This window comes from Dendrobates tinctorius, unplaced genomic scaffold (assembly GCF_039654945.1).
Source record: "Dendrobates tinctorius isolate UK_male_01 unplaced genomic scaffold, ASM3965494v1 ptg000163l, whole genome shotgun sequence".
Lineage (NCBI taxonomy): Eukaryota > Metazoa > Chordata > Amphibia > Anura > Dendrobatidae > Dendrobates > Dendrobates tinctorius.
The window spans coordinates 6,796,772-6,820,468 of NW_027361830.1; the positions used below are offsets into that span (position 1 = coordinate 6,796,772).

At 44.2% G+C, this 23,697-nt stretch overlaps 1 protein-coding gene across 1 annotated transcript in view; it reads right to left on the bottom strand.

Annotated features, from left to right (window-relative positions):
* Positions 1–890: 890 nt before the first annotated feature.
* The window catches only part of SERPINB5 (serpin family B member 5), a 97,005-nt gene continuing 74,198 nt past the window's right edge, over positions 891–23,697 (bottom strand). Inside the window, exons 5-7 of the mRNA XM_073550165.1 lie at positions 7,436–7,578; positions 4,719–4,886; positions 891–1,444 (exon numbers count right to left, since the gene is read on the bottom strand). Of these exons, the coding sequence (XP_073406266.1) occupies positions 1,040–1,444; positions 4,719–4,886; positions 7,436–7,578 (716 nt within the window). The 3' untranslated portion in view covers positions 891–1,039. The remainder of the gene's footprint in view (positions 1,445–4,718; positions 4,887–7,435; positions 7,579–23,697) is intronic.

The following is a 23,697-nucleotide window of genomic DNA, read 5'->3' on the forward strand; positions in this document are numbered from 1 at the left end:
CGGAGTGACACCCTTAGCGGTGACAAAGAATGCCAATCCGGGCAAGTCTCCTTCCTCCTGGGCAACCTGTAACTCAATCAATAAATCACTGAATTCTCTAAGCTTTTGATAACCTTTAGGTCCTCTCTTAGGAAAAATCATCAATTCTTTTATATAAAGCATTCTCTATGACTTCTACTGTCCCATAGCATTCATCAAGTCTTTTCCACACTTTACGTAGACCTGTGCGGGGATGCTTTACATTAATGTCTCTCAGTCCAGCACATAATGCAAACATATTTGCCCTATATTCAGAGGGCAGAGCAAGGACTATAATCTGAACAGGTGAGCCCACCATGCTGTTTGTTGCCTGCTGGTGAATTTTTTCTATTATACCTTTGTGCCCACAAGAGGCTGTTTTGTGTTGTAACCACTCGAGATTTATGAAAGTAATAAAGCTTCACATGTTTGGACCAGTTTGGACCACACCGCATTGCCTATGTGAACACTAACAGCTGCTAAAGAGCGTGAAATCCTTATAATATGTACAGTTTGCATACTGTATATTATATATTAACGTATTATTTATTATAAACGCATGAAAGTATTGGCATGAATTATAATAGTTCCACTCAGATACGAAATTTTTTGCATTATGTGCCTTTGGAATTTGAATTTGAATACACAAATCCTATACTCATTCTTCTAAAAAAATATTTGTTTGAGAAATTGTAAGTTTAACCTCTAGGTTTAACACTCATAAGAAGGTAATAATAATTTCTCAATAGTGTATTTTGCTTGTGATCAAACAGGTTGAATGACAAAAATTACGACTGATTGATAAAAAGATTTAAGCCCCGAACCTATGTATTTTTTAGTGACGGATGCAAAGAAAAACAGGCACTTTCAACTTATTACTGTACTTGTCGTTTAATAAAGAACAGCACCAATGGTTACGTGAGCAAAACATCTATATGCATGCATATATGAATATATGACCTGCAGGTTAGTAAATGAAAAATAAAATACTAAAAGGCACAATCTTGTATCATCGTATTATTTAAGATAAAACTGTAGGACCTGTATACCGGCCATAGAGGAGATTACTCTGTGTTTTGTTGTGTTTTATAGTGAACAGGAAAGGATGGTTAACATTAAATTCTGTTTTAGTCATTAGGACTCTCTCTCGTATCACATCCGCTGCCTCAGTGCCATCCTCTCCTATGTCTATGCAAGCTTCATAAATTGCTTCTGACACAGATAAACCCTTCTTCTCTGACAATCCAGAAAAATCAGCCACCTCTTCGTTGAATGCATCGTTCATGCCCAGGCTTTTCAGATTGTCCTTTAAGTTAAAACTGCTTAATATCTTGAATTTAGGCAAACTCAACTTTACTTTACTGTTGGCAAACATGCTTGGGTTAGTCCAGTTGACGTAATTCTCATAAGTCAGTTCCTTTTCCAACTAAAATTAAAGAACACAATATATCACATTCTGAGCCATGCATAAAAAAATTTGTAATTTATCTTCTTATCATTCTTTACAATTAGAAATGCTGTAACTAAGACTGTAGTGAAGCAATTACTTTTGTTGAATCGATTTCACCCTTCAAATTAGTTTATTAAGCTCCAAGTGTCATTTACATTTTCTTTAATAATGTGAATTTCCAATCCAACTTCCTTCTTTACCATATTATCTCATATTTGATTTGTCCAGTGCCTTTCTGGCCATCTGGCAATTCTGGCAATTTCCAGAAGTGCCTCTCTGGTTGTGGGTTACCTTGTCTCTTATGTTGTTAACAGAATCGGTGTTCTCAAGACACCCATACAGTTAAGGGTTGTGATGGAACACAAAGTCGCTGACTCTGGCAGGCCACAGGTGTCATTAGAAATATTGGTCTTGTAGTATATCTTGCTTTCCTCCATCCAGAGTAATATTAGTAATATATCCCATCTGGTGCTTGGGGACGGGGACATCATGGGCCTGTGTGATTTCAAATGCCAGGGCTGAATTTCAGCCCCAGTCCATACCTGACTTTGTCATATATAAAGGCAATTTAAAAAATGATTGTTTTCTATGAAGATATCATAAATAGTGATGAGCGAGTATACTCGTTGCTCAGGTTTTCCCGAGCAAGCTCAAGTGATCTCCGAGTATTTTGGCGTGCTCTGAGATTTAGTGTTTGTCGATGCAGCGGCATGATTTGTGGCTGCTGGACGGCCTGAATACATGTGTGGAATTCCTAAAAAACAGGCAATCCCCACATGTATTCAACCTGTCTAGCAGCCGCAAATCATGCAGATGCGTCGACAAACACTAAATCTCCGAGCACGCCAAAATACTTGGAGATCACCCGAGCAACAGAGTATACTCGCTCATCACTAATCATAACATGACAAATATGCAAGAGGAAGCATCCAATTGAAATTACTATAAGAAGCCCAATAATATATTTTGAATTACTGTTTGCAGTTGCTTTGACAAGTAGAGAATACACTGCTGTCCTTATATGGCTAGATTCATCCACATGGATTACATTTGGTGTATACAGTGGGAAAAATTGGAGGTTAAGTACTGTTGGCCATCAATATTAAAGTACTGAACAAGCCCTTTAATACCACTATTTATTTTTCATTGTTGAAACACTGCAAAGAAACGCAAACCAAGGCTCCTCTGTCATAGGAAGTCTGTTTGTGATACAAACAAGTCATGCACAATTTAATTTGTTTGCATTACTTTAGCATTTTCAAAGGGCCTTTGCAATTGTCTAATCATTTTATGGCTAGCAAATCAGTTGTGGACCCCAAAAAAAGTGATATATAATTTTTTTACTTCCAAAATGAGAGGCCATTACAGGATGAGTTTGGAACTAAAATGAGGTCTGAAGGAAAGAAAACAGGAGGCTGAACAACATGAAAGTATGCTAGATATAACAGAAATGCAGAGTGTGACAGACAATAAGGTGTGAGCGAAGATATACCGGGTGAGTCATAAAGGACGGATGTATTTGAAGTGGCTATAACTCACCACCAGGTGGAGGTAGAGATGTGCGGGAGGCGGGGTTATGTTTGTGAGGTGAAAGCATTGTTTTTATTTTAGTTTCAGTTTAAGCTATGGTGCCGTGGACGATAGAACATCGCGTTTTTGCGTACGACAGTTTTGTCAAGAATAATGAGTGTATCACAGCCGTTCAGCGTGAGTTTGGGCGTCATTTCAATATTCACAGAAATCAAGCTGTTCCCGCTCGTAACACTATCCTACGTTGGGTTGAAGCACTCCGTACACGAGGTACACTAATGAACAAACGACCACCGGGGGCTCCACGAACGGCACGTACCCCTGAAAATGTGGAACGCGTCAGGCAAGCCATGCTGCGTAGTCCGAGTCGATCTGCTCGGAAACATTCTTTAGAACTTGCCCTCAGTAATCGTACAGTATGGCGTATTTTGCATTTAGACCTGCATTTCCACCCCTATAAATTGGCCATTGTGCAACGGAGCGCGGGGATTATGCAGCGCGACTGAAGTTCGCACATGAGATGGAAGCAATTATTGAGCAAAACGACAACCTTATTTTATTCATGAGTGATGAAGCTCATTTCCATGTCAATGGCATGGTTAATCAGCAGAACTGCCGTTATTGGGCCTATGAAAATCCGAAAGAATTACATGAACGACCGCTGCACAGCCCTAAGGTAACGGTGTGGTGCGCTATGGGCAAATATGGCGTGATCGGTCCGTACTTTTTCGAAGGCGATAATGGCAATACTGTTACCGTGAACTCACAACGTTATATCGCCATGATAAATAACTTCTTTGTTCCTGAGTTACGACGGCAACATATCCCCATCTCTAGTGTGTGGTTTCAACAAGATGGGGCAACGGCCCACACATCCGGAGCAACAATGAACGTTCTTCGCCCTCTCTTCCCTGGTCGCATCATTTCCAGGTTTGGCGATATTAATTGGCCTCCTAGGTCCCCAGACCTGTCCATGTGCGATTATTACTTATGGGGTCACCTCAAATCACATGTATACAAGCTTAAGCCTCGATCATTACAAGAACTGAAGGAAGCTATTCAAGTGGAAGTTGCCCAAATCGACAGAGTTGTGTTGGAACGTGTTGATGCCAACTTCCAAGAACGCCTTTGGAAATGCATCACTGATAATGGCCACCACATGGCAGATGTTGTTTTCCACACTTGAATTTGTCAAATATTTGTCAGTATACGTAACCAAATCTGTGAATACATTTATATTTAATAAATATTTAACAATTTTATGATTAGTTTAAAAACGTCCGTCCTTTATGACTCACCCGGTATATAAAAAATGGGAGTGGGATAGGGATTGGTTGAATGAGGGGTGGAAGGGTAAGACTCAGCTTGGAAAAGTAGGAAGGAAACTTTGCAATTTGCATCATTTCAAAAGTACCACCCTTTGAATTTCCATAAAAAAAGGAAAGGCCAGAAAAATGAATAGAAGATATTTGAATAATTCATGTAGGTTAAGGATATGTGAGGATATAAAAGATGAAGTGGAATTTTTGAAATGAACTATTGATTCATCTATTGCCATTATACATGCAATCATCAGATATCTACTAAATATATTTTACTTTTAAAATTTTAAGGGTGAGAAGTCTCATTCACTACAAATATAGTTTATACTGAAAACTTAATCTGTTTTTGGACTTTATTATATTTCCTGTGATAATAATGTATCCTACATTACTGTTACCTTTTCGAGTCCAGTAGTGTCATCTTCAATGCTTTTTGGCATTATAATGAGCATGCTCATTTGCTTGCCTGCAAATGGGATATCCAGGATCATCAGATTCTGTTCATTCACTGTTCTAATGCCAAGTCGGGCGTCTAGTTGCATCATTTGAACTGGTTTAGTTTCAGTCTAAATCAGAAAAGTGACATTTGCTGATTCTTTTATGAATCTTATCAATTATTATTATTATTATTATTATTATTATTATTATTATTATTATTATTACACTTTATTTACTACATGCAAACATAATACAGAGTACATTAGATTACATTAGTGTTTTCATTATATGATATTCAGACCCGCTTGAAGTACATACCACGTCTAAATGGTTGTAATTTACAAGGCCACCTATGACATGGAAGGGCTCCTGCTTCAATCAATGATCATGCAATCTCCATTTAGACTAAAGATTTCCATTCATATCACATAGAGGTCAGAAAATTTTCATTCAGGCAGACAGCTGTCTATTACAATTCCCCCATACATATGAGCACTCAGTTTGGCCACAACAGATGTACAGTATGAGGACTCAGCAATACATAGCTTACAAAGAAAGCTTTTAGAAGATGGCAAAGTCAGAAAAACAACCTGGAATACAGTGACCCCTACTGGTATCATCCTCAAAGGGCTTTTCTGGATCTGACAAAAAATAAGCTAAGTGCAGGCAATAGCATATCTCTATAAAAGTGTAAATACTTGCCAGATGAATCTGATCTATCTTTTGTTCCATCTCTTTTGTGCTTTCAGTCTGTGTCTGTTACTTCCCTGCAGGGTTCAAATATTGTCTACCCAGGCAAATGTGGCCGAAAATCAGTTACTTTATACTGTGGTAGGTACCATGACACTGCTGATGCCATTGAGTTGCTTTAAATATATGAAAACTTGGCACTCGAATGTGATCAGTAGAGATTAAATTTGCTAATTTCCAGACAATAAAGTGGCATTTCGGTCTACAACTGGATTGAAGAATAACTGCATAAACAGCGCAAGGCAGAGCTATGCGGTATCCACTGCTATACATGATGAGCGCTCAAATTTTAGTTTGTAGTTGGTTTCTCTTGCTCCTCTATTTTCATTCAGAATTTGTTGTTTTTGTTTTTTTATTTCCACTTCTAATAGCAGTGTTCTCAAAAGAATTTATTAGCTGCAGATTTTTTACTGGCCGTATATTTCCCACCCCATAATGCTCTAGTTTAAAGCGCCCCTGATGAGAGTAGCAAGGCATCTAGCAAATATGTGTTGTCCTGTTTTTGTAAGATGCAAACCATCTCTAGCAAAGAGTACATCATACAGGTAATTCATTCCATGGTCAAGAAACCAAAAATGTTGCTCACAGTACCATCAACGTGGTCAGTTGTTCACCTGTAAAATTCTGTTCTATATCCTTGGTCTATGTCGATCCACTGGGAGGATAAATGAGTAGACGACCTGCGTTCCTAGTTCCTTCACTTTTTGACCTACATCTTCAAAGTCTCTATAGATAGTTTCCTTGTCCTTTTTTGGTGTGTTATTTGTTCCAAAGTGTATTAGTAGACTTAGGAAGGTGTCTGTAGCACTGAAGAGTATTGATACCTTATCAGACCCCTCTTTGATTTGTGCACCTGGAAGACAACACACTTCTCGTGAGGCAATGTCCAGTTGGCAGATAGCGGCTTCTGTTCCTTTCTGTTCTGTCTCTTTCTCCCTTCAAGAGGTTTCTGATTTCTTTCTGGAGTGTTCTTTGTCGGCCAAGCACTTTTTTGATGTATATCTTCATAGTTGTCCTGCATGAGAACCTGGTAGAGTTTTTTCAGCGATATGGGTGCCGACTGCCTCTTCATCCTCCTGCTTCTTTGGGTCACATGCTTCCATTTCTCTTCTTCTGCAGGTACATTGAAAGGTGCTTCTCTTTGAACATTCTGAATAGTTACTTCAACTCTGTCATTAGCTTCTGCAAGAACGCTGAAAATTTCTTCTCTTGCAAAATTTGGAAGAGATTCTTCTGCTCTGTCAAGGAAATCCTCATGTTCTTTGATGAGCTTCAGTGCAGCTATTCTCTCCTGAAGAATTTGCACCTTTTTCTCTAACAGAGTCACAAACTTGTATTTCTATCTAATGCTATTATTGTTATTACACCTACTCAATACTGGTATAGGATCTTGGAGATGGGTTGGAGATGAGAATACCCCTTTAAAGTATATGGTTGTGACCTGCATAATCCATGGTTTACGACAATGTTCATAACCCTATCTGACACTATCATGGTGGGTCCGTAGTTTCAATATGACAGTATTAACAATTTAAGATGCAATGATGTATTTTGACACCCTGATCTTCAATGCCATGCCATTATTGTTGACAAGTAGCCCTAGCCTAAAAGAATGCAAAATCAATGTTCTGTCAGTCATGACTTCAGACAATGAAGCAAACTATTTGAAAGGGTGCAGATAGCAGCAGCTGATGATGGTTTAAGGTCATGGCGTATTGCCTATACTATACATAATTATATATGTGCCTTGCCACTGAATGTAAAATAAAGTTGTTATCTCACTGTAAGAAAATAATAGTATGAGGGACTGAAACACAAAGTCAATTAGAAATTTATGTAGCTCTCAATCATACAATAAATGAACTTTATTTTAATATAAAATAGAAAACCTATTAAAGCTTTAGAAAAATGAATATAATGTTCATACCTTGGTTACATGAAACTCGCCTTCTTTTGTTTCAGATTCATTGAATTTATATAACCAGCATCCTTTGTAGTATGCAGCCCCCAATAGCAGCATAGTAGTATTTTCATTCAACAATCCCTCAGCCAACACATTTTCCCCATTGTCTGCAGAAATAGAACATAAAAACAAGGATAACATTGAAAAGGTATTCTCAAGTTTCAAAGTAATCTTCCTGATCACAGGATAGGGGCAAGGATAAAGATCCCTGTCATAACGAGTGTGACCATGTCCATGTCTGAGGAGGGGGGCCTGTCAGGGTCAGTGTTATTTTCAACTAGAGGTGCGTATTTGGATGCAACTCCTATTGAATCTACTGCAGAGCAAAGAGCCTCTGGCTCCCAACTCTTCACTTACTCTACATTTAAGAGCCTATTAGAGGCCTGCAGCTGCAGAGAAAGCAAGCATAATGACATGCTGTGACATCACTGTGTGAGGGGAGCCAGGGCCGTAGTCGTGGCTGGCAAAGATTTTTCAAACACGTCCTGGTCTCCTGTCACATGTATACAATATCCCCTTTGTAGCGCACCTTCCTTAACGCCTTCTGAACCATCAGGGTCCTCTCTGTTCTGTTGTGCATTCACTCCTGATGGTTTCATACAAAAAGAGACCGAGTCCGGTTTCAATTTGTAAAAAACAATTTTACTTAAATCCATTCTCAGTATGTCCAGCTCAGTTACAGCAACATCACAGTACACATCTTTGTCTATTTCTGTGCTTTCCCTCACATCTTCTAGAATACTCCCGGTTTGTACCGCCTCGTCCGGTACCGCAGCATTCCTTCTGTCCAGCTTAACCAACTTCAGGAGTTTCCCTGTTTGTTTCTCCCCAGACATAAGGGCATCTGCCCACATGGGCAGCTGGCACATCTTAGTGCTGTCCTGCATTTTTCTGCTGCTGTGACCTTCGGTTCCCAAGTTTTGGACAACTGGGCTCCTAGCTTGAACGTTATGTGGTCAACTGCGTTGCCCAGGCTCTAAGGCCCTGCTGAACTGTCTGCGCTCCCTGGCCCTACTGCCTTAAATGCCGGGAACCCACTTACCCACAGTTGGCTCCTCTTATGTTAACTGTTACCTGTCTTAATCTAAGTGTGTTAAAATGCCCCCCTCTAGTGGGCTAACTAAATTACTATACTTTCCCTGAACAAATCATATACATATAGCACCATTAAGTACATAACGTTATTTACAAAGTAAGACATTCAGAACCGGGACTGGTTTAGAGCATTAAACAGTTTCTGTGACCCCCTTACAATTACATCCCATGCCATCTGCCATCATTATGTCAGTGTAAGAAACACTGTGGGAACAGACCATGGTGGCACAATAAGGGCATTAGATCAGGGGTCTCAAACTCAAATTTGAATATGAAGGGCAGCACTCTTTTTTGGAGAAAATTACAATTTCTGTGATACCATTATTTTTCTAAATGACTTTTTGATCAGAATTTTTTTTACATTTTTGGCATTTTTTATTCTTTTTAATGCTATTTATCATACATATTATCTACAGGCCTTTTTTTACTTCAGTTTTTACATAAAACAGCATTTTATTAGTGGCCAAATATTTTCCTGTTATTTTTTCATATTTTATTTTAAATATTTATAAAAAAGTTTACCTTTTTTTTCCAACAATAGACCTCATACAATATTATTATTTTACAATTAGCCCCTTATTCGAGATGGGCAGACAACTGGATGTGCGGGTCTGACCGAACAGTTAGAAAAAGTTCAGGTTCGGGGACCAGAACCATACCCGTACCCGGACCCCATTCACTTGAATGGGGGGCCCGAACATATAGTGTTTGCATGTGCCTGACAGCGCAGCAAACACTGCTTCTGATCGGCAGTAATATCATCACCGAAGGTCAGACAGCTGCGGTTCCCACAATGTCAAAAGACAGCGTGAGCAGCAGCGGTGATCGGAGGTATAAAGTTTACCTCCCATCAGCCGATGCCTGCTGCCACTAATAACAGTGAGGGAAGAAGCGGCTTTTGGGAGTATTCATCAGCTGCCGCCTGCACTGTAAATAAATAATTAAAAAAAATGATGTGGGTTCTCCTGTATTTTTGATGACCAGCCAAGCAAAGCTCACAGCTGGGGGCTGCAACCCTCAGCTGTCAGCTTCGGTAAGGCTGGTTATCAAGAATAGAAGGGTCACCACTACAATTTTTTAAATTATGTGGGGCCCCCCACATTTTTGACAAACAGCCTTGCTAAAGCATACAGCTGGGGGCTAGTATTCTCAGGCTGGTAAGGTGCCATGGACATTGCCCTCCCCAGTCTAAAAATAGCAGCCTGCAGACACTCAGAAAAAGCACATATAATATATACGCCAATTCTGGCGCTTTGCCCGGCTCATCCCACTTGCACTGTAGTGGTGGAAAGTAGGGTTCATATTTGTGGAGTTGATGTAACCTTTGTATTGTCAGTTGACATCAAGCCCATGGATTAGTAATGGAGAGGCATCTATAATACACCTATCCATTAATAATCCTATAGTTATATTGTAAATAAACAATAGACAGAATAAAGTATTTTATTTGAAATTAAATAAAACACATTTCCATTTTTATTTAAAAATAACAAACACAGTTATACTCACCTAACACCCATTTCTTTGAATCTTCTGTAATAAACAAAAATTAAAAACAACAATATACCATACCTGTCCGTCATTCTGTCCCATGCCGTGATCCATGTCTGGGGGATAAATAGTTTTCAATCAGGGCGGTGCCAAGATACGATCATCTAGGTTGAGAACCACTGGGGAACAAGCTTCTGCAAGCATCAGTGACTAGCAGTAACATGATCGAGGTTACCACAGGGCACTGAGGCTGCGTTCTCGGCTGGACTGAACTGCAGTGACCTCAGTGAGATCCCCGCTAACACAGTGAAAAAAAGTCTCACAGTGCAGAGGCAAGTTCACTGCAGTTCACTGGGAGAATTTCACTGCTAGCAGGGATCTAACCGAGGTCACCACAATTCAGCCCCACTGGGAACGCAGCCTCAATGACCAGCAGTAAACTAGATGATGCTTGCAGCAGCTCATTCACCAGTGTTTCTCAGCCTGGATGGTCGCATCTTGGCATCAAAGAAGTCATGAACAGAAGACCATTCTGGGGCTTGTGAGGACAAGGAAAATGCTCAAGCCTGTGGGGCCCCTCGTAATAGGGACATGATTATTCCCACCCTCTGGGACTCTACCCCTGACAACTGAGGTTGCCGGGTAGAAAGTAATCAACAGTTATTTTGAAACACCTTAAATAGGTTTTTCTCTGCCAAGAATTTCTTAGGGAGGGCCACTATGGGTTAGAGAGGGAACAACTGCACATCTGGATGTGGGTCGCCTTCCCAGGGCTGTGGGGTACTCGCTACCGGGCTGGTGTCAGGGGAATGTGTCACAGCAGCGGTGACCCGGTCCGTGGCCCTGGGTGCCCAATATCAATGGCGGTGTTGTTAAAGGTGTTATAGTTTATTGGTATAGTTCGTGATGCCACCCGTGGCATTTGGCAAGTGAGTTGTTAGCCAACGCCGCGTACAGATCCTCTGGGACTGATGGTGTGGTGCAGCAGAGATGGTATAGCTCCCCACAGGTGGAGCTGTAGTCCCAGGGCAGTGTAGGTGCAATGGATGAGGAGAGGCACAGGATGGTGTAGATGTTGTTACCCAGGTATAGCGATGCGGAAATAAGTGGAGGACACCAGAGTATGCGGTTCCAAAGCTTTACTCACTGTTTGCAGTTCACACCACTGCCTGCCTCCGTACTGTGTTCTCCAGGTCAGGGCTCCAGCCAACCTCCAGGCAGAATTGGATTCTCCCTTCCACACTCCGCCAATATGTACCTTCACTGAACGACTCCTCAAATGCGCCTTTAGGTGCAAAGCACTCCAGTACTTAGTTACCCTGGAATGCCTCTCTCTAGATGTTCCTAGTCTTTACTTGTATGACAGACAGCTATAGCCTGCTTCGGGGACTCCTCTCCTGAGTCCCGGCTCTCTATCCGTTTCGATGTTGTGTCCCAAGTCTATGGTGGGAGTAAGGCGTTAGCGGCTCACTACTCCTCCGGTTTCTGTTGCCGGATATAAAGATCCAATCAACCTCGGGGACCGGGCCCTGGCCTTTGCACTGAGAACCTATAGGCAGGGTTCCTATCCAACCCACTCCTCCTCTCTGCTCTCCTTCGTTCTGATCTGTTCTACCTCTCTCTTATGGAATCTGTAGTCTTCAGTCTACATCTCTTTCTCCTTCTCTTCCTTCCCTGAGAAGCTCGTTCCACTAAGACCAGTCCTCAGCCTCTCCTGTCTGACTGCCTTCCTCCGCCCTGAGCTCCTCTCAGGCTGACCTGCTGTCAGCCTGCTCTCTTCTCTGGGTCTCTCCCCAGACTGACCTGAAATCCTACACTTTCCCTCTCTTTTATATCATCTAACTCCACCTGCCTCCCAGCACATCTCGTGTTACGAAGTAGGGTTCCACGAGGGGTGCTCTGCTAACCCCCAGCCTGTAGCTGTTAGGTGGCCCCACTGAACTATCCTGTGTGTGGAATGCAGGTGTGGAGCATGGTCAGGAGTTCCCACCTTTCCTGGATGGTAGGGCACTACACCTTAGGAGACGGTGCAGTACCTCTGTGGCGACCGAAGCCTCAGGGGCGCCACATACCCCCCGTTAAACACAGCACATCCGCGGGCTGCAAGACAGCAAAAGGTACAATACAGGAACACACAAAAATTTTTAAATGCTGTTTAACAATACTTATCTAATCTTCCTAGTATAGGAGACACATTTCTTAAACGTTACAAACAGGCTAACTTCCTATCTTAGTATCAAAGTTTACTTAAGTGCAATTCTCAACTCAAAGTGCTATACTCAACACATTCTCTTTATTACATTCTCTATCAATTATTCTCTTTTTCTTTTTCTCTACTACTACTGCTATTGCTGGACGCAAGACACTGACCATCTACTCTTGGCCTGTCACCTGTCACTTGCAATTCTTCAATCTTTATTCAATTCTCACATTCTCTCTCAAAATTTTACTAATTCTCTGTGTCAAAATACTCTATAAAAGACATTTACTTTTCATAAGACGCAATATTATCAAATACGTTATCAATAAAACATTCAAAATTCTTGGAAGGTGCTGAACACTTCTCCCAGCCGGGATTTCTTGCAGTGTCCCTTGAGGTAGACATGATTCTTTATCTTCGCAAAGAGTCTTTATGTAACTATTATCTTCACAAAGAGGCTACATATGTAAAACCAAGAAAGGGGCACCTAAAGAGTTGCAACTATTTACAATTAAAGTTTTTGGATCATACAGCGTTCATGATCTCCACAGTTCTATTTCAAAAACAAAGCAACAAGGGTGCTACCGGAAAAACATGATAGCAAAATAGAAAAAGGCACAACTGGTGCAAACAAGAACCCTCCACGGTAACGAGAAATTTTGTAGATTCTTCTTTAGTGCTGATCCCCTCCTGGGGTTCTGGTACTGGAACCATCACCGTATTCTAGATAGTCATTCGCAATCCTCAGGTATTCCTCCAAGCTATAAAGGTGCTGGACCAATGCGCGCCTGCTCCAGCCGTATCCTTCTTAGTAAAGCCCTTCTCCACTTCCCCATCTCCGTCTGACTAGGGCCCCCAGCGGACTCTTCCAACTGCCCCATTTCCAGTTGCCGCAGGTCCGCCTCAGACGATGTGAGCTCAAAGGGTAACCCATTAGGAGGGCCGGGATAGATACCTGGTGCCTCCTGGCGGTGCGATCTCGGCTCTGGTGCAGGCGTAGTGGCAGCGGGTGCAGCCCGGCACGACACCGGGGAAGGTGATAGATCTACCGGCGGCTTCGGATCCGCAGGGGTCGCCGGTGAGACCTGCGCAGCCGCACCAGGTCCGGGCAGGAGTTCCTCTTCCTCTGCTTCGGCTCCCTCGGCTGCATACAACTCCTCCGGTATCAGCGGCAAATAGGGTATAATACACACTGCCGATGGCATGGCAGCGGCTCCAAGCTCCGCGAGGTCTGCCAGGAAAAGATCCGGTGCAGCAGCGGTGGGTACCGGTGTCACGGGTACCGCAGGTGTAGGCCTCTCCTGGGTGCGCTGCTGGCTCAAACTTTCCAAGGCCTCCTGCCTCAGCCGGAGCCGGGTGGTTAGCGTGACTATTACTTCAGTTATTTCAGCTCCTAATTTCTGGTGGTTCATGTCGGAGTTCGGGTTGGAGCCTTCAGCCATGACGCCGGGGGTTTGCACTTCCCAGCGCTCCGCAGGCCTCGCTCTCCAAAATGGCGTTCTGGCGTTCTTCTCCTTGCTACGCCCTTCTGCTCGCCACTGGCTTTCTCTGCCCCTCCTTCCGGGGGCGGCATCTTCTTCCCGCGCCTCCATACCAAGCCAGTATACGAACCCCTCGGGGGGTGGGCCATGCATCTGTCACATAGTAATTTAGGCAGGGACGGCCCAAGACTCTTCGCGGTCTTTTCTTAGAACCTCCCATCTCTTCACGCCCTTCTTCTCCGCGCCAGCAGCCATTTCTATTGTCCATTTTACAGTCTATTAAATTTGGTCTTCTGCACATTTTCAAAAATTGCAAATCCAAGGCACACAGAACCCGATGGCATCGGGCTTCGTGATCCTGTTCGTGACGCCAAATTGGGTTGCCCTCCCAGGGCTGTGGGGTACTCGCTACCGGGCCGGTGTCAGGGGAATGTGTCACTGCAGCGGTAACCCAGTCCGTAGCCCTGGGCGCCCAATATCAATGGCGGTGGTGTTAAAGGTGTTAGAGTTTATTGGTATAGTTCGTGACGCCACCCGTGGTATTTGGCAAATGAGGTGTTAGCCAACGCTACATACAGATCCTCTGGGACTGATGGTGTGGTGCTGCAGAGATGGTATAGCTCCCCACAGGTGGAGCTGTAGTCCCAGGGCAGTGTAGGTGCAATGGATGAGGAGAGGCACAGGAAGGAGTAGATGTTGTTACCCAGGTATAGCGATGCGGGAATAAGTGGAGGACACCAGAGTATGCGGTTCCAAAGCTTTACTCACTGTTTGCAGTTCACACCACTGCCTGCCTCCGTACTGTGTTCTCCAGGTCAGGGCTCCAGCCAACCTCCAGGCAGGATAGGATTCTCCCTTCCACACTCCGCCAATATGTACCTTCACTGAACGACTCCTCAAATGCGCCTTTAGGTGCGAAGCACTCCAGTACTTAGTTACCCTGGAATGCCTCTCTCTAGATGTTCCTAGTCTTTACTATCCGTTTCGCTGTTATGTCCCAAGTCTATGGTGGGAGTAAGGCGTTAGCGGCTCACTACTCCTCCGGTGTCTGTTGCCGGATATAAAGATCCAATCAACCTTGGGGCCCGGGCCCCAGCCTTTGCGCTGAGAACCCATAGGCAGGGTTCCTATCCAACCCACTCCTCCTCTCTGTTCTCCTTCTCCTTCCTTCCGATCTGTTCTATCTCTCTCTTATGGAATCTGTAGTCTTCAATCTACGTCTCTTTCTCCTTCTCTTCCTTCCCTGAGAAGATCGTTCCACTAAGACCAGTCCTCAGCCTCTCCTGTCTGACTGCCTTCCTCTGCCTTGAGCTCCTCTCAGGCTGACCTGCTGTCAGCCTGCTCTATTCTCTGGGTCTCTCCCCAGACTGACATGAAATCCTACACTTTCCCTCTCTTTTATATCATCTAACTCCACCCGTCTCCCAGCACATCTCGTGTTACGAAGCAGGGTTCCACGAGGGGTGCTCTGCTAACCCCCAGCCTGTAGCTGTTAGGTGGCCCCACTGAACTATCCTGTGTGTGGAATGCAGGTCAGGAGCGTGGTCAGAAGTTCCCACCTTACCTGGATGGTGGGGCACTACACCTTTGGAGACGGTGCAGTACCTCTGTGGCGACTGAAGCCTCAGGGGCGCCACAGATGCATAGACATCGCAGCCGCCGACAACAGTGAGAGCTATATGGAATTCTCACCAAACTATCTGACCTAGCAACTGAGATAGCACCAATTCCAGGCTCTGGTGTTTCTTAGCCATATCCTGAATCATTTGCGGGAGATTCACCACCTGATAAGAGAGTGTGTGAGCAGGATCCATACTGGTGAAAAAGACAAATGTAAGACCAATAGGAAACGTTTAGCTGGTCCCATCTTCAAGGTAGGTGATAAGGTTTGGCAATCATAAAAAAATTATTAGGTCGATGTTGTGTAAGGGAGGGACAGGACTGTAGTCGTGACCTGTATTACTGCAGCAGTCAAAGTTCCCACGTCAAAGTTCCCACGGGATCGGGATGCATTATAGTTAGCACTGGGCAGCCCCCCTATATGGTGTTACTAAGAGGCTGTGAACCATATGCTCTGCATTCCCTGTGTGAACATTGCCACATACGGATTATTTTTCTGCACTGGTGTGCCACACGGCCAATCCTTGATTGTAGGCTGGCTGTTTCATTAGGTATTAGTGCATTTGTATTGAGGCCTGTCTATACAGGTAAGCATCTCCTCCTGTTTTGTTTTTTTCTCAAATATTGGAGGATACTTTCCTCTTTTCTGTGGTTTTCATGTTAGAGTAGGACTGGCAAGTGTAGGGAACTTTGACGTTAGTTTGCCAGCTTATGTATTATGGCCATAATATTAACCAATACCTTACATATATTGATATGTTTTGTGCACTTTTTATCTTTTCAGGGTGCAGTTGTACCAAAATGGTTCTGTAAATTGTGAGCTCTGTTCCCACGGGATGCATTATAGTTAGCACTGAGCAGCCCCCCTATATGGTTTTACTAAGAGGCTGTGAACCATATGCTCTGCATTCCCTGTGTGAACATTGCCACATACGGATTATTTTTCTGCACTGGTGTGCCACACGGCCAATCCTTGATTGTAGGCTGGCTGTTTCATTAGGTATTATTGCACCTGTGCAGTTGCCATTTTACTTGGGTCCGCTGCACCCTGATAGTGCATTTGTATTGAGGCCTGTCTATACAGGTAAGCATCTCCTCTTGTTTTGTTTTTTTTGGGGGGGGTCAAATCAGGGTCAGGTTTAGGCAATTCTTGTCTGTTTAGGGTCTTTTGGCTATATCTCCCCTGCTTTGTCCATCCTTCTGTGCAAAAGAAACCTAGCATACCTGTTTATAAGCACTTGTCCACATGTCGGTCGTTAGGTGGACATTCACAGTAACTGCATTTCTCAAGGCATGAGTGTTGCTATGGGACATGTGCTGGCGTAAGGATGGGAACCGAGTACAGAAGGATGTTTGCTGCCATGAGGTTGCGAAAACCCAAAGTGTCCACAAGCCTAAATGGCAAGATTTCCAGGGAAAGCAGTCTGTAAATGTGCCCATTTAATGTTTGGGCTTGTGGCTGGATAATTCTTTGCGTTTCAAGACCTGGGGTTGTTACAGCCGAATATTACACTGGGACAAGGAAGTGGACATGGTTGTTGATGGTGCTTGTGAATGTGCAATGACAGTTGCAGGGCTGGACACATCCATGTCTGTGTTCTGGACAGGAGATTGGCAAGCACATAGCACGCTGTGTACTTGCTTCCTCCATCTCTGCCTGGTCCACATGTAAACCTTCCACTTTAATTGTGAGCAGGGAGTTTTTAAGTAGACACAGAAGTGGGATATTTACGCTGATTATGATGACATTGTTGCTCATCATCTTGGATGATTCCTCACAGATGTCATACATCTATGCTCAGTCATCACTTGTTAAATGCTGAGGCTGAACATGATACTGACAGGCATGTTGGAGCTGTTATTCTACTACTTCCCACTGCTGCTCATGAAACCTTGCCAAGTACATATTTAAGGTTGAGTTCCAGCTCATGGGTTGGTCGAAAACCAGTTGGTTGAGTTGGCACTTACAAGTAGCTTTCTCCCTCTGGACATCCCACTGCCTCAGATGGCCCTCTAGAAATTGAGTGAAGGCTACATGATGCCTATGTGGATATGGTGAAAGAGGAGAAGAAGGAGGAAAAAACCTCAACTCTATTTCCTTTTTAATTTTGGAAGAGGTGAAGAACACCTAACTCTTTTTGTGAGACCACGCCACATGTGTTCTCTAGGGAACAGTGGATATGATTCAGGAGGGGAAGCCAAAAAACAAAACAAAACAAAACAAAACCGTAAACCATTTTTTTAAGGTGGAAAGGGATGCATGGCAATAGAAATACGTCAGCAAAAAAGGAAGACAAACCTTGACAAGAGAAATTGATGCATGTTGCTGCTCTGGGGAACAGTTGCCACTGTCTCCCTTTAGCCAACCCGCTGCCTCTGATGGCCCTACAAAAATTATTAACCATAAGAAGGATGATAGGACAGCTACACCGGTGACCATCTGATAGCCCAGCTCAACAATACAATGAGACCACAGGGGGGCTGATAGCCCCTCACTTTGTCACTGAGGATAATTTTATTCCTCAGGGAGTACTCCAGAGTGGTTCTTGAGGTGGGATGCATGTCTGGGCAGCTGTCATCATCCTATTAGATAGATAAGAATTAATGTATGTATGTGTGTATGCTTTATTAAAGATGGAGTGAATGCTTAGCCTTAGGGGTGATGGAGGTGTTATTTTTTTTTTTTTTTTTTTTCTTTTGTCTCATATATACAAGTAATTATATAGGAAAGAATGTTTCTTAACATTTTTTATTGTAAAATAAATTTTATTTTCGGGTTTGTATGTTTTAATGCCAGTCCGTAAAAGTGGTGCAATACTCTGACAACATTGTTCCCAGATGCATCCAAGCATCTTCTCCATGCTATTCCCATTTCATTTGAGAGCTTGTCCAATCCATTTCAGCAATTTTACTGCCCCTAGACCTCCTGGGAGGGTCTGCTGGAAAAATGCTTGCGTTGCCTATTGACTTCCATTATACTTGTTACTCGAGATGAGCACTCAAGCAGTACGATGTGCTTGATACAAGAAACAAGCACCTGAGCATTTTTGTGCTCATTCAACACTATAAATGACCATTGACTATCTAGTCTATTATGAACTTAAAAGCGTCACCGTCAGGAAAGTGCTGACATCAGCAGCCATGTAACTTTTCTGGAGAACTCAAAGACAGCGATCTGAGGCGTTACAGGGATGGGCAATGTATGAGCTATTATTGAATGTGTGGCTAAAGTAAAGGTAGCACACAGAGCTAGGTAGGCACTTCTAACTTTCCTCTACCCTCTCCTACTAATTTCTCCCTTTCATTGTACCCTTGTCCCTTAGCTTTCAGTGCAGTAAGTGACAGATCACTGAAATCAGTGTCTGCACACCTACATTATGCTACTCTCAGATTAGGTGGCAAAAGCTTGGTAACAGATTCTCTTTAAAGAAGACATGTTTCTAGGTCAAGAGTGGCCAGTTTTTACTATTATTTTATTCCTGCTTCTCTCCTGAGTAGTGTTGAGCATTCAGATACTGCAAATATCGGGTATCGGCCGATATTCGCGGTATCGGAATTCCGATACTGAGTTCCGATACTTTTAGCATATCGAATATCGGAATCGGAAGTTCCCATAATGCTATGAGCCAGTTTGATTTGATTCAGCCAATGAGGAATCCTAAGAAGTGTGGGCACATCCTGATAGGCATGTAGGCATGTTAACTAATGGCATGGCTGTGATTGGCTGCTGAAATGATGTCATGATGCACTATAAAAGCCACCGCCGCCATTTTGGGTTCACTCTGCTGTGAATTCAGTTAGGGATAGGACGCTGCTCTTCTGACTCTGAGGGACAGTTAGAGATAGCGATTTGATATATAGTGCTTTACCCAGGCTACTGTAGCAACCCCTGTGTGAAACTTTCTTTTGCCTTGCAGCGCTGTTTACAGCTGTCTGCCAGGTCTGTGTGTGTGAGTGCAGCTCACGGTGTAGTGTGTTCTGCAGCCACCTCTGGTTGTAGGCCGCTCAGCGTGCGTCACTGCCTCATACATATATATTTTTTTTTATAGCTGCTCATTTTTACTGATTTCTCCTATTAGTATGCATCCATCCGTATCCATCTACATTGGTTGCAAACACTATATAGGAGTAGAGAGCGGAGCCTTTCTGCAGCCTTTCAGTGCTAATGCACAGTTCTCTGCACTGTAGTGTTCACGGCTGTCTGTGAGGTCTCTGTGTGTGAGTGCAGCTCACGCTGTAGTGTGTTCTGCACCACCTTTGGTTGTAGTCTGCTCAGCGAGCGTCACTGCCTCATACATTGTCCTTTTTTGCTGTAGTGCTGCTTATTTTTCCTGAATTTCTCCTATTAGTGTGCTTCCATCCATATCCAGCTAGATTGGTTGCAAACACTATATAGGAGTAGATAGAGGAGCCTTTTTGCTGGCATGTGCCCTGCAGCCCCAGCCAGATTAGTATTAGCCTATTTTTTGGAGCCTCATCTATTGCATTGTAGGTTACCTTCCTGTATTGTAATAGCTCCAAAAAGTTTGTGATACTATCGCTTTTACATCTTTGGTCACATCCTTTTTGTTTTCTTGAAAAAAAACACGTAAATAAAGTTCACCAAACACTCTACTTTACAGTTGTGTAGGCCACATTAGCTCATATTAAAGTGTAGTCTACACACTTTATAAAATTAGTGTTTCTTATACCTGTTAGGCTGGTTTCACACTTGCGTTTTTTTGCGCTGTATTTTAGCGCTAAAAAACGCATGCGCTTTTCTTCCCTATATTTTGCATGGGATGCGCTTATGTGCGCATACACATGCGTTTGTATGCATTTTTACGCACATGCGCTTTTTTGCGGTGTGCGCTCGGGCGCACAAAATGCATCCTGTTGCATTTTTTGGGCGTCCGACTTGCCTCAAAAAAATGCATCTGCGCGTAATGCGTTTTTTTACAGCAAGACACCCATTATAAGTCTATGGGTGCGCATATGTGCGCATTGGCATGCTCATGTATGCGTTTTTTGGCGCAAGCGTTTTTTTGTTGACCATTGGTTAGACAATGGAAATTAGGGGTTTGGGTTAGAGTTAGGGTTAGTTAAGGGGTTTAGGGTTAGGGTTAGGGTTAGGCTTTGGGTTAGGGTTAGTATGGTTTGGTTAAGGGTTAGGGTTTAGGGTTAGTTAGGGTTAGGGTTTGGGTTAGGGTTAGTAGGGTTTGGTTAAGGGTTAGGGTTAGTATGGTTTGGTTAAGGGTTAGGGTTAGGGTCAGGGTTAGGGTTAGGTTTAGGGTATGGTTTGGTTAAGGGCTGAAATGTAAAGTGCTGCGGAATATGTCGGCGCTATAAAAATAAAATTTATTATTATTATTATAAGGGTTAGGGTTAGGGTATGGTTTGGTTAGGGTTAGTAAAGTCATGGTTTGGGTTAGTGTGAGGGGCCAACTAATGTTGGAAAAACCGCAAACGCGGTAAAAACGCACTAAAAACGCATACAAACGCATAAAAATGCTGCGTTTTTTTTCATGCATGCTCATAAAAATGCTTGAAAAAAACGCAGCATTTGTATGCGTTTTTTCCATGCGTTTTTTTGCGGGAAAAACACGCTGCAAAACAAAGCAAGTGTGGAAGTAGCCTTAGCAGCTGTTCAGGAATAAGCACACTAAGCCCTTAGTACTTTTCTGCCTATCTTTATCAGTCTACCAAGATGAAGAAGGCAGGGAGTAAGGCATGTGGTCGTGGGTGTGGAGTTTCAGCAGGGGGAGGACGTGGGGATACTGTGCCTGCTGCGGGCACCAGTGACTCAACATCCCCAGTTTTAACAGGGAACAGTCCTTTATGCGCAGCTTTGTAGGAGCTCGCCGTACCCCACTGCTGCGGGAGGAACAAATTGAAGCCGTTGTCGGATGGATGGCAGCTAACCCATCGACTTCAATTACTTCCACATCCTCTCAGGTCCAGAGCACTGAAGAGCAACCATCTGTCTCTTCACCACCTGCCAAATTGCCCAGGCAGTCAGAGAGCCCTGGACAGGAGCCATCTCATTCTCTACTTCTCTTCTCTGAATCTCAGCATTCTAGAATGTGAAGAAGAGGGAGTATGCAGTGATGCACAACAGCTTTGTCTCTCTGAATCTGAAGAGGCGGGTGGGCCAGTGCCTATGGTCAGCACACCTCAGTACGCATCTGATGATGAGACTCAGGTGCCACTTTCTGGTATGTACTGTGCTGGCAAGACTACCCAGCAGAAGCAGGTGTTTGAAGAGGGTAGTGTAGATGATGAGGTCCTTGACCCATCATGGCATGAGGAACAGGAAGGTGGTGGGAGCAGCTCTGAGGAAGAGATTCCCCGAACGGCCAAGACAGGAGGGAGAGGGAGGGGGCAGACTTGGTTGCCTGTAGCCTCCACTTCGGCACCCATTAGGAGCATTCCTCTTCCAAAACCCAAAATAGGCGCTCCCAGAACTTGCAGTGTGTGGTCCTTTTTTGACACAGTTGCAGATGACATTTGCTTTGTCAAATGCAAGCTGTGTAATCGAAAGTCAAAAGAGGGAAAAGTGTCAGCAACCTCAATACCACAAATATGTGGAAACATGTGCGGACCAAGCACGTGGTGGAGTTACAAAGACACACTGAAGATGTAGGCCAACCTACAGCACCACCTACCCCCTCTTCAGCTCGTGTTGAAGCCTCTTCCTCCAGCTCACACACAGCTGGTTCGGCTTCCTCACAGGATCGCCATGGAAGAACCTCTGGCACTGTTGTACAGAGACCCAGTGTAATTACACCCACAGCACCACGTTCCCTGTCATCCTCACACTCCCAGGCCACTCTACAGCCATCGGTAGCACAGGCATGTGAGAAGAGGCGGCCATACTCGGCAAACCATCCACGAGCACAGGCTCTGAATGCTGGCATTGCAAAACTACTGGCCCTTGAAATGCTCTCATTCAGGCTGGTGGAGACTGACACCTTCCGTAACTTCATGGCATTGGCAGTCCCACAATACAATGTGCCCAGCCGCTTTTATTTCAGCAGGCAAGCCGTCCCTGCCCTGCAAAAGCATGTGGAGGGAAAATTTAAACATGCCTACTAAACGCCGTCAGTAGCAAGGTCCACCTGACCACCGATGCGTGGACCAGTAACCATGGACAGGGACGATACCTTTCCCTCACTGCCCATTGGGTAAATGTTGTGGAGCCGGGTACAGATTGTGAGAGTGGCACTGTACGTGTTCTGCCAGCTCCAAGGATTGCAGGAATCCAGTCTGTACACACTGACTCCTCCTCATACTTCAATTCCTCAGAATCAGTGCTGCAGGAGCCATCAAGGTCTACCTCCACATGGACCCGTGAACGCTTACCTGTTACGACCGATATGAGCACAGCCGTGGCCAAACACAACAGGCCGTACTGAAATTAATTTCTTTGGGGAATCAAAGCCACACAGCGCAGGAGCTCTGAAATGCCATCAAGCAGGAGAGCGATGTGTGGTTTGTGCCAGTGAATCTCCAGCCAGGCTGGGTAGTGTGTGACAATGGCTGAAATCTGGTGGCAGCTCTGGGCCTAGGCAACCTCACTCACATCCCATGTCTGGCACATGTGCTCAACTTGGTCGTGCAGAGTTTTTGAGGGACTATCTGAATTTTGATGCACTGCTGCACAAGGTCCGCATAGAGTGCGCTCATTTGCGGCGTTCCAGCATGGCAAGATCGCACATTGCAGCTCTGCAGCGCCGATTCCGCCTTCCGGAACATCGCATCATATGTGACCTATCCACCAGGTGGAATTCAACGTTGCATATGTTGGAGCGGTTGTGTGAGCAGCAGTCAGCAGTAATGGAGTACCAGCTGCATCAGGCGCAAACAAGTCGCACTGCGCGCCGTTCACACTTCATCACCACTGAGTGGGCCTCTATGAAGGACATCTGCCTCGTTTTGCGTGCCTTCGATGATTCCACGCGGATGGCGAGTGCAGATGATGCACTAGTCAGCATGACTGTCCCCCTTATCTGCCTGCTTCAAAAAACACTGCAAGCACTAAGGTAGGAGATTTTGGAAGAGGTGGAGGATGAGAAGTCACAAATGCCATCTGCTTCTGGACAGTCTGCGCAACGTGGTTCCACACAAAGGCTTAAGCAGGGGACACTTTGTGAGGAGGATGAGGAGGAGTCAATGGAGGAGGAAGACATCTCTCCAGAGGAGGGAGGTACACAATGCTCTAGTAGTCAGTATGTAGAGCGAGGGTGAGGTGATGCAGAGCCGGCAGACATGACGCCTCAAGCAGGGGACAGCATTTCTTGGCCAGTTGGGAGTCTGCAGCACATGGTTGATTTCATGCTGCAGTGCCTGAGAAACGACCG